At 36.9% G+C, this 11,468-nt stretch overlaps 1 protein-coding gene across 1 annotated transcript; it reads left to right on the top strand.

Annotated features, from left to right (window-relative positions):
* The first annotated feature begins 869 nt into the window (after positions 1-869).
* LOC129264642 (zinc transporter ZIP9-like) lies at positions 870-11,080 on the top strand. The gene is made up of 7 exons (XM_054902551.2): positions 870-1,105; positions 4,489-4,591; positions 5,067-5,303; positions 6,785-6,859; positions 7,280-7,365; positions 8,524-8,658; positions 9,065-11,080. The coding sequence occupies exons 1-7, from the start codon at positions 998-1,000 to the stop codon at positions 9,311-9,313; spliced, it is 993 nt and encodes a 330-aa protein (XP_054758526.2). The 5' UTR covers positions 870-997; the 3' UTR covers positions 9,314-11,080.
* Positions 11,081-11,468: the final 388 nt, after the last annotated feature.

The raw sequence follows: 11,468 nt of genomic DNA on the forward strand, positions 1-11,468 counted from the left end.
TACTTTAAAGTATTCACCAAATGCCACTAATTTAATTCTAAGAATTCAAAATCTTTTGGCATGTGATTATTGTAGGGGGGGGGGCACATCCCCCATCAGACTCCCCATGTGCTCACGTTGGCGCTGTCACGCCAAATTTAGTTGGCAAATTTAGCTGGTACACCCCCCCCCCCCCCCAACAAAATGCTTCTGGCTACGGCCCTGCTAACGTTGAAAAAATAAACTTTTTATTATAAATTTTTACTAGAAATATAAATTAAAGTAAAATATTAATGACAGTTTATGTCATTCTTCGTATAATTTAGACAGGAGCTGGAGCTCCTGACCTGGACTATTATAAATGTTTACTAGAAATATAAATTAAAGTAAAATATTAATGACAGTTTATGTCATTCTTCGTATAATTTAGACAGGAGCTGAAGCTCCTGACCTGGACTATGGAAAAAAAACAGGTCTAACATTTTTAACATAAATTGTTATCATGATATTTCCTTTTCCCCTATTTATTACGGCAGCCAAGCTACAGCTGGGGTAATAATATCCAAGTCCTTTGGAAGCGCATAGAGACATTATTCATAATTGTGATATGCGCTATACAAGAACTGTTTATTATTATTATTATTATTATTTCGCGTTACATAGTTTGCATTGGTTTAGTCTTAATAACTTATCACTTTAATCTTTTGGTTCACTAAAGTAATGTTTTAAAACATCTGAAAACTTTCATAGTGATTTTTGATCAAATTAACAATTTTTCATATTTTTATTCTAAATTTTAATACATGAAAGCTGTATTTTTTTAAACTAAGAATGATGCGATTCACCAAGGGGGTAAATACATGGTCTACTTTTTAGACTAGTTTGGAGTGACAGTTTTGGGCAGCGAGCTAGCTAGCCACGCACGCAAATAACACACAAGCAATATTGCATACATTTTTATGTGAAAAGCTGCGCTGGAACAATTAAAGCAAGATCACAACATTCTACGGTACTCAACATGGACGAAGATAAAGGAGAAACATGGGGTATTATACTACTTTCGCTTGCGATGTTGATCGGTTGTTACATTGCTGGATCAGTCCCTCTATCCATTACGATGTCGGAGGTGAGTAACAACAGAAAGTGCCAAACTTCATGATCATCTATCTGCGGTTCCCCTCATCTGCTTCAGGAAACGACGCCGGGTCGGGGTCTGGCTCGGGGACAGGCATGGTGATGGTGGGGATGGGGCACGGGCCAGAGCAGAGGGCAGAGACATTTATGTGGTAGATCTATGTGCCAAGGAGAATAGCCCAAGGCCGATTGCAGGAAAGGATCAAGGCGCTAGTGTAGTTTCGCACCTCCCCGTTTAATGGTTTTCAAACATGTACAATCTCATCCTAAATAATTCACAACCTAAAATACTTGCAAAAGTTGCATCTGAGCCTCCAAAGTCCAGTAGAAGTTGAATATTTGCCGTTTTGACACTTTTTTACAAAGTTTTACACCTATTTCGGAATCACTTGGTCGCTTGATCAAGCTCAGCGCTGCACATAAGCAGTCGGTACGCGTACAGTACGTACCACCTAGTGAAGTGCAAGAAGAGCGAGTTTTTCTATGGTATCTTCAAAAAGATTTTTTCCCCTCTTTCAGCTTGCACCAAGTATTACGGTAGTGGTTGTGCAGAGTGGTTGATGTTTGTTGTGTGAAGGTATGTGTGTGGGGTGTGTGTGATTTTTTGAATGAAATAAGAAATGTGAAAACACCCCACACACACCTTCACACAACAAACATCAACCACTCTGCACAACCACTACCGTAATACTTGGTGCAAGCTGAAAGAGGGGAAAAAAAATCTTTTTGAAGATACCATAGAAAAACTCGCTCTTCTTCAGCGCTGAGCTTCAAGCGACCGAGTGATTCCGAAATAGGTGTAAATGTAAAACTTTGTAAAAAAAAGTGTCAAAACTGCAAATACAGTACGTACCACCTAGTGAAGTGCAAGAAGAGCGAGTTTTTCTATGGTATCTTCAAAAAGATTTTTTCCCCTCTTTCAGCTTGCACCAAGTATTACGGTAGTGGTTGTGCAGAGTGGTTGATGTTTGTTGTGTGAAGGTATGTGTGTGGGGTGTGTGTGATTTTTTGAATGAAATAAGAAATGTGAAAACACCCCACACACACCTTCACACAACAAACATCAACCACTCTGCACAACCACTACCGTAATACTTGGTGCAAGCTGAAAGAGGGGAAAAAAAATCTTTTTGAAGATACCATAGAAAAACTCGCTCTTCTTCAGCGCTGAGCTTCAAGCGACCGAGTGATTCCGAAATAGGTGTAAATGTAAAACTTTGTAAAAAAAAGTGTCAAAACTGCAAATATTCAACTTCTACTGGACTTTGGAGGCTCAGATGCAAGTATTTTAGGTTGTGAATTATTTAGGGTGAGATTGTACATGTTTGAAAACCATTAAACGGGGAGGTGCGAAACTACACTAGCGCCAGGATCTACTCTTTGCCACTTGTTCACTGCAACCACCCTGCCTGTTGGGAATCTACAGGTTGGACTATGGCATGCCAATGCTGTACAGAGCACACACTTTAAAAAATGATTAAGATATCACTTTTGTGACCAAAATTACTAATTTCCGTACAGTTGCAATTTATTTTTCATTAGTAACTTGGGAATAATTTTTGTATTCACGAGAGCGCTCAAAAACTTGAATTTTGGGCATATTTTTGTGTACGCCCTCTATTGGTGAAAAATAATATGGCAAGAAAATTTTCATTTTTTAATCTCTATTTTTAATTAAGAAAAAAATAATTTAAAGAATCAAATTTACTTAGGGGCCAAGTTGTATGACGAATAGGTGTAATGGAAACTGTCAGTGTAAAAAAATCAAGCATTTGTCCCAAAGAAAAAGAGAAAATAAGCCAAACATTGCCATCCTTATTTTGCCACACATGGAGATATAACTGAGAACAAGGTTATATCATAACCTTGTTCATTGAATGATTGCTCTTTGCAAGAACCGTCTTTCATGCATGTAGCCCATTTATTTAATTTATTGCGCTATGTGAAACGCATTTTCAATAAATTACCTGCAAAAGAGCAAACATTTTGTCTGTAGCCTAGATCTACTAGATCTAAGTCCCGGGGGGGGGGGGGGCACTCAATATATATGCGTGGACCGTGGTGGGTATGTGCCGTGGAGAGGACCCCCCATTTTTACACTCAAATTTTTGTTCCAAGGCATACCATTTTATCTTGTTGAGAAAAAGAATAAAGAAAGCCGCGCGCTCCAAAGCATATATAGCATTTTTTCCTTATCGAGAAAAAAGAAGAAAGAAATCCGCTTCAAAGCTCTGCAATTTTTTGTCACGCCATTTCGGCCGCTTTGGTCCGCTACCATCGCCTCTGCGCGAGCGCACCCAGCGCCGGTGCCGCCAGGCTAGCTACGCTACATGCACGTTGGACAGCTGGCAGCCGTCTGTTTCGAGGAGTTTTTTGAAAACATTTTTTTTTTTTTTAAATTTCTCGTACACAGATGGCTCGCGATCGTGCAGCCACCATTAGGGGGTTGATAATGCAAAATCCCCCGACGGGGCTCATCGATTTTTGTCTTTATTTCTTAAAAGTATATAACAAGAACTGGACCAAAACAGATTATTTTGTTTTGGCCTGAAATGCATCAAAACGGGAAAAATAAACTTTAAAGGGGAAAAAACAGTGAGTTACTTCAGCTGTCGCGCAACTCCCACTTCCCTGGTTTATCCGAACTTAACACGTAAACATATGGCCATAGAGTCCCTGTACAGATCGAGTTAGATCTTCGGTCTCTGTAATTGGTGAGTGGAGCCAATGGAGTTCAGCGGAACAACCAACATAACAGAGACCGAAGCTTTTGGTCTACATGCACGCATGCCCGTTCCATAGGGATGCATACTCACAGCAGGAGACCCGTTCCAAGGACCCCCGTTTTCACAAACATTTGTAGTTCTGAAGCCCGTTCCGAGGACCCTCCTTTTTACAGTAAGCACGATCCAGAGCCCCCGTTTTTTGTCTCGCCCGCGACACATACCTACATGTACATGTACCACATTTTTGGTCGAGTACCCCCCCCCCCCTGGATCTAAGTGTAACTTTGTCTTAAACAAAGACGTGATATCTCATTGTATGAAAATTGATTGTTGCGTTTAACAAATTTAAAGCTAGCCTAGGAATTTTATTTGTTTATCATAAATTTCAGAAATATCCTGCACATACAGCAAATCATAAAAGATAGGCAACGCAATAGACGGTCCTTAGAATAGATGGAAATACCCTTTCGTGCAATCGGCCCCTGGGACGGGGATCGTAAATTCACGGCTCAACTACATGTACCTGATATTATTGATAAATAAAACTTATTATTGTTGTCACAATGGCAAAAAAAGTATAACTAAATTTTAGTTATTTGTCTCATGCTTGATGACTTGTAATGATTGTCTTTAATCCTTGTGCTTTCAGACTAAAACAAGACTGACCACTGTAATTGGGGCAGGGCTTCTTGTCGGCACATCATTGGCTGTTATCATCCCAGAAGGAATACATTCACTCTTTGCAGATGCAGGTAATAAAAACAAAACAAAACATTGGCCATGTGTCATAAAATATGCAATAAATGACAAGTTACAAACTGCTATTTCATGCTATTGAAATATGATTTGGTTGGCAAAAGAGCAAGTTAGTTCTAGTGTATCGTTCATGGTGACCTTTTACATTTTTAGAGTACATTCAGGCGTCCTGCTATACAAGCATGTCGGCCTATGTTACATAATACATGTACATGTATATGTGCAATACATCTATTTGAAGTACATGAACTTCAATTACAGTAACTAGATTGCTTTTGAAAAACATAATACCAATCATTGCAAGATCTAACCATTGGAAAAAAAAGATTGATAGTGCTTTAAAATATTGCATTTAGAGAAAATTCCTGTACTACAAATGATGTTAAGAATTGGTTTATACTCTGAATCATATTTATACCATTTCAAGTATTTTTTTGTGAAACATGAACGTTTCTCCGTATCCTCTTACAGCTCCTCATAGTCACCATGACGAAGCAAGAGCAGTACTAGTCGGCCCAGAAAACAAAGCAGACGGAGCTCAAGAAGTCAATCACGAGGCAGCTGTTGACAACGCCCATACCCACGCCCACTCCTCTGTCGAAGACCTCCACTCATTGATTGGTATAGCATTGGTATTCGGTTTTGTTTTTATGCTGTTGGTGGATCAAATAGGCGGTGGCCATGGGCATTCACATTCACAGTTACCGGGTGAGTCTATTATTTGAAATTGCCTCCTTTTACCCAGGAGAAGTGTGTGTTTTTTTTAAGAACGTTTCCTGAATTTTGATGAACTTCTGAGTTCTGATGTATGTTTAGAAATAATAAACAGTAGCTGCAATGACGAAAATCTATTGTTAAAGTGTGTTTAGTGTGTAAGAGTCGCCACAGAGATACTACTTTCAGCACAGACGTAACTTGAAAACTTTGTCACTAACTCACTACCCTATACCTGCTCAGGCATAGTTTTGGTGGACATATCTAGCTCTTAAAACATTGAAATGGTGTTAATGACTGATTCTTGGGCTAGGATAAAAAGTGGTAGAAAAGGCATCTATTGAAATATTTGAGTTAAATATTCATGTACAGGGGATATTTTCCCTGGAATTTCATCGCAATTTGCTCCACATTTTTTAAGACTGCTACTCAAATTTTTTTTTGTAGCATTTTTTTTTTCTTAAATAGGACTGTACAGAACATATTTGAAGGCTGCTCTCATATAACAACCAGAAATACTCATCTACTTTGAGAAGTCAAATTATTCCCTGATGTATGACCTGCAGCAAATCCCCAAAATTTGTTGTAAATCTGATAAGAAGATTAATGGTGATCGACCCTGGTTGTAGGATAATTTCATGTACATGTAATAGTATTTGTTCAAGGTTTATCATTGGGTATTATCATTTATGTTAATGTCTTTGTATTAAATTCCTCTTAGAAATCTTATTAAATACCAGAACAGGGGTGATTACGAATTTTATGGCATTTATTTTGAATGATAGGATGATTCCCCTAATCAATAATCAATCATTAATGCTGATTGATATACTCGGCATTACAGTGGTGACTTGTAATCCTTCTTTAAATATTTCTATGTTTTCTTCAAGAGGACATTAATTATAGAGGTGAGGTTAATTTAAGTTGAATAAAAGATGCAAGTGCTAAGATATTTTTTTTAATTTCTGAGAGTTTTCAGAAGTACTTGAAAGTATTTGTTCATTTTTCCATATAATACATGTATCATGCTTTAATGAATCTTAAACTCAAAATTCATATTCTACAATGAATCAAATAGTTATAAAGGATCAATTTACAAAGGTTATGCAAAGGATCAATTTTCAAAGGTTATGCCTCTCCTAAATTTCAGTATTGTCACATGTTATTAGCTGATACCCTGAAAAGGATAGCTTGTTCAAACCTTATTGAGAAAAAACCCCTTGAAATTGATTCTGGGGAGCGTTTTATGAAAGAACTTGTCAGATGGTTTATCTGACAAGACCTGTTTTATCCAACAGTTACCATAGGAACAGTGCTTCTCAGCCAATCAATATCAAGGAAAGTTTTCAGATCGGACAACTTGTCGGACAAAAGTGTTGATGAAATGCTCTCCATCGGCTTGTAGAAATTGAGCTAGATGTTGACATATAGAATGCCAGTAAATATGATTCTTTAAAATTATTCTATTTTTACAGGTGAACTGGAAGCAACAAGTAGAACAGGAAGGAAGAGCATAACCGCTACACTAGGTCTGGTGGTACATGCCGCAGGTAAGGCTACGTCATTACTGTTTCCTTTAGCAATGTGGGCGTCACAGTGCTTGGCTGGAATTTTCTCAAGGGAATGTAGTCTAGGCTCCATAAAAATGAATTGTGTGAAAAACAGGATATAATCTCATGACCAGTGCAACATCTTAGAAGTGTTGCCAACATAATATGATCTTCATGAATAAAATACCTCTACCAAAATAAATCTGAAAGGTGTATATAAGAATCAGCTTTATTATTCATACACTTATTGATATTATCTACGTGCACCTCAGATAAATAGGTCACAATTCAACCATGCAAGAACAAGGTGTTTTTTTTTTTATTGTAAATTGGCACTTCATAGTACAATAATTATTAAAATCTGCTTGAGAAAAGATATTTACATATAGAAACTCATTTTATTTTATGTTTTATTTTCAGCTGACGGCATTGCCATGGGGGCAGCTGCTAGTGCATCAAGGGCCGATGTTCAAATGATTGTATTTATTGCTATTATGTTACATAAGGTAAATTAATCATTTTAATCAAAGGCCCTTATTTGAGTACAGTACTTGGATATTAATACTTTAAAGCTGTCACATCTGAGTAAACTCAGAACATTAACTTGGGTCTAGAAAAGACCATCTTATGAATTTCTGGAGAACCATATAAATGATTATGAAAAACAATCCTAGTTTCCTCAATCAAATAAAAATATGTTTATGTTTATTCCTTGTTTCATTGAATCAAAATAAAATCAATTTCTTGTTTGTCAAAACAAGGATAATTACAGGAAATATTTGAATTACCCTGAACCGATTCATAGTCTTGGACATATGACATAGATTAAATTTGAGATAAATTGTTTGACAATCTTCATTCTTTTCTCAAATGTAGATATTTCTTGTGACCTTGACCCTCTCAATTACATATGCAAATTTTCATACAAAATGAACAGAGGAAAAATATATCAACTTACAGTTTGAATTCCGAATGCATACACACAGGGAATTATCAGCAAGTCGTTGAGTCGGTTCTGGTGATCTTGATGCTTTGACATGGAGTTGCAGCAAAATATTCCTACAATTTGTGCTTAAAACTATCAATCATCACTCTAAATCAATTGACCTATAAGTACTGCTTGTATGACTTTTTGTGCAGATAGTTACATTTTACTGCTAGGTAAGGCAACCAACTCAATTAAAAAATGCTCCACCTGTTAAGCTTTGCAGAGTGCGGTGGAGCCTGACTATAGTCCATTCAATCCCATATCTGTGTTTACATGACAATATGGGTATGGCATGAAGTGGAAAAGTTGAATCCTTAACAAAAGCAATAATACAAATATATGTAGTTATGTGGATTTTGACACTTTAAAAATCTGATTTCTCTACATGTCTTGTAATTGTCAATGAGATTTGACCAGGCTTTATCTATTTCACTTTTGTTACCTTATTTCATTGAAAGTGGCTAACAATATCCATTACAGATATCTTTTCTCCTGTATTTAGAATGGAAAGATGTTGTTTAAAGGAATTTGTACTTGCTTCATTTTAAAAGCAAAAGGCTTGAATGCTTGTAGGGATTGGACAACATATTAAAGTCTACAGTGTTTGAATGGTATTTCAAAATTGATATCTGTTGTAAATGTCAAATAAACATATATGATTGCTTTTTTTTTACAGGCACCTGCTGCTTTTGGACTTGTCACATTCCTTTTACATGAAAACTATGAGAGGAATAGGATACGAAAACATCTTCTTATCTTCTCATTAGCCGCTCCAGTTATGGCTATATTCACATATTTTAGCCTCAGCCATGTGAGTATATACACCTTTACACATAAAAGTGTCAATAACAGGATTGACAATAAAATTGTTGTATTCAAAATCATCAAACTTTAATCCAAACTTCTTACTGAGTGTTTTTATTATTATCATATTATTACCAGTTATTGTCGATTCAAAATGATATGCAATTATACTTTCTACACAGGGAGTGTTGATAAATACTATTGCCATCGTTGCTATTTGCTTGTGCTATTTTATGATTTTGCACAATCAGGGTGATACTGAAATCTGATTACTGTTAAGTTTTGTTAGTCAATCAGTTATAATAATTATTGTGATATACATGTACTTCCCCATTGATATGTCTCGCTTCCATTCATTCAGTTGTAAGATCATAGTTTTCTGTTATTATCTTCTCATCTTCTATGACCGACAGGCCAGTAAAGAGGCGTTATTATCCGTCAATGCAACAGGCCTATCCATGCTGTTCTCAGCAGGAACTTTCCTCTACGTAGCAACAGTACATGTATTACCCGAGATAGCAGCACCTCGACCATCCACCACCCCTGCCACGGACCCAGAGGGGGCGGTAGACGTCAGGCAAGGCTTCACTTGTGGGGAATTAACAGCACTTGTACTCGGATGCCTAGCACCCCTTGTTTTAGCCATGGGACATCATCACTAGCTAATTCAACTGGGATTATTATTATTTTTATATTATTCTTTAATATTATTTTTAAATAGCTTTTTTCAAGTTGAGAGGGGGGAGAGGAGTGATTCACAATAATCGTATGTACAATCTAATAAAAAGGATGTAAGCTAGCTTTTTATAAGATTGCTTTTGCTTACATCCTTTTCATACAGGTTTTTTCCCCAGACCAAATTGTTTCAAATGCTGGTTGTTAGGGGACATAGCTCTGTTTTACAAGTGTCATAAGTACACTATGTTGACATCCTGTCCGAAGGGAGGCAGTATAGCTCAGTCGGTTAGAGCGCATGTTTTGGATAAGATCGTAGATCTCAACGTGAGGGGTTTGAGTCCCGCTCATTCCAAAACGCATTTAACAAAAAATCCGATGCTATAGTGTTGTGTGTAAGCGTGCCTCACCACTGTATTCAGTGCAGGTGTGAATGCAGTTGGAAAAACACCCCGTCCATCGGAAAGGACGCAAATGTTGGTCCCGTGTATAGGAGGGTTACAACCTATGCAAGTAAAAACCAATACACTATTCTTCAAAGAGTAGGGTGTTCACCTGGTGCATTGCACCTGCTGGTCCCAGCAAAATTCAGGTCAAGTCAATCTTGACATTCATATGCCATAATCAATATTATGATTGTGGGCATTAACGGAAAGACAAGACAGAATAGGATTATTCCCAATACCAGGCATATCATGAGCATGTCAGTGACTCTATATTTTAATGATTTTGAACAGTACAAGTTAGTTTTACTATAATTTTTATGCTGTTCTTGGGCTTGAGATCACCAACATCAAACTTGAAATCACTATATCCCCAATCCCTTGAGGAAATTACATGCAGATTGTCAACACAAGCCACAATGGTTTAAAACACAATTTGCATTGAAAATGGACAAAAATCATGTGTTAGAGCAATATAGGGGTTGACATGCATGTATATAACCAGGCAGTGTCGTAATGGTCGGTCCGAATTTGCAAAAATGGCCTTTAAAAAGGCACAAGGCTTGATAATAAAAAGTCAGAAATTTTTGGGGAGTAGCATATTTGCGAATTTGTTAAGAGGGGTCAGTTGACCCACCCCACTCGTAAACTAAGGGTTAAAGCTGAGAATATCCTCTTTCAGTAGGGATATTTCTGGCAACATTTTGTGGGTTTTGCCATGCCTGGTCATGAATTCAGCATTCTGTAGGTCAGTGACTCCAAGACGTTCTGATCTGTTCATGTGTAATAGAAATGTTTGTTTCACTCCTCCAAACCTTTGTCTGGTCAGAAAATTTGGAGGTTGATATTTCAAATGAGAATAGTATCAAAATAAGCATTCTGTAGGTCAGTGACACTGGGAGTTTCCGGCTGAGGGAGGATGGAGCACAGAATAGAGTAAAGTGGAGGGAGGGTGATCTCTGTGAGTGCGAGGTGAATCCGGTCACCTCTGCAAAGGATTACGCCAGTTTTAAAACCTGTATAACCGATAGTAATGTGCAATATACATGTACTTTACTTTTATTTAGCTTTGAAAAATAACAATTTATTTCCTTGAATACCTTGGGCAAATTGTCATGGTGGGGGGTATTGCTTATTTCATGTAATCATGATGAAATTTATATAATTTTGACTACAGTATTTTGTTAGCTCTTGATTTGAAATCATATTTCAGCTCAGCTTTCATTGTATCAGTCACATTCAAACTTTGGTTTTTGTTATTGGCGAATTATGATGTATAATTTATTTGAAATATAATTACTTGAAATATAACATAGTATTTTTTAATCAATTGTATGACTCAAACCCTTGAAATAGGACATGTATCAGCAGTATTAACCTTTGATTCTTTGGTGATAAATGCTATGATTGTACATTTTCTTCCTTTTTATTTACCTTCTTCATATAGTCAGGGGAGTGAGTCCAGCATTTTTGTTTTCAGCTTTTTATGTACTTTGTACACAAAGCGTAGGCTTCACAATTTCAGCTATTTTTTTATTTATGGCTACTCACATCCCTGAATAGTTGGCTCTTTTTTTGGTTGAAAAATGCTTTTTTTCAACTTACTGTACCAGAATTAATTATGGAAAAAGGTATTAAATCCTGATTGGAATCATCCACAGATCTATACCAAAGCGAATATATTACTTTTCTGTGAGAT

The sequence above is a fragment of the Lytechinus pictus genome, chromosome 7, assembly GCF_037042905.1.
Source record: "Lytechinus pictus isolate F3 Inbred chromosome 7, Lp3.0, whole genome shotgun sequence".
NCBI lineage: Eukaryota > Metazoa > Echinodermata > Echinoidea > Temnopleuroida > Toxopneustidae > Lytechinus > Lytechinus pictus.

What these genes read in the sequence shown, in the direction of transcription:
- LOC129264642 (XM_054902551.2), top strand. Translation starts at nt 998, where the DNA reads ATGGACGAAGATAAAGGAGAAACATGGGGTATTATACTACTTTCGCTT. An exon ending in TTGCTATTATGTTACATAAG is followed by an intron (nt 7,366 to 8,523) that starts GTAAATTAATCA and finishes TTTTTTTTACAG; the next exon opens with GCACCTGCTGCTTTTGGACT. An exon ending in CATATTTTAGCCTCAGCCAT is followed by an intron (nt 8,659 to 9,064) that starts GTGAGTATATAC and finishes TATGACCGACAG; the next exon opens with GCCAGTAAAGAGGCGTTATT.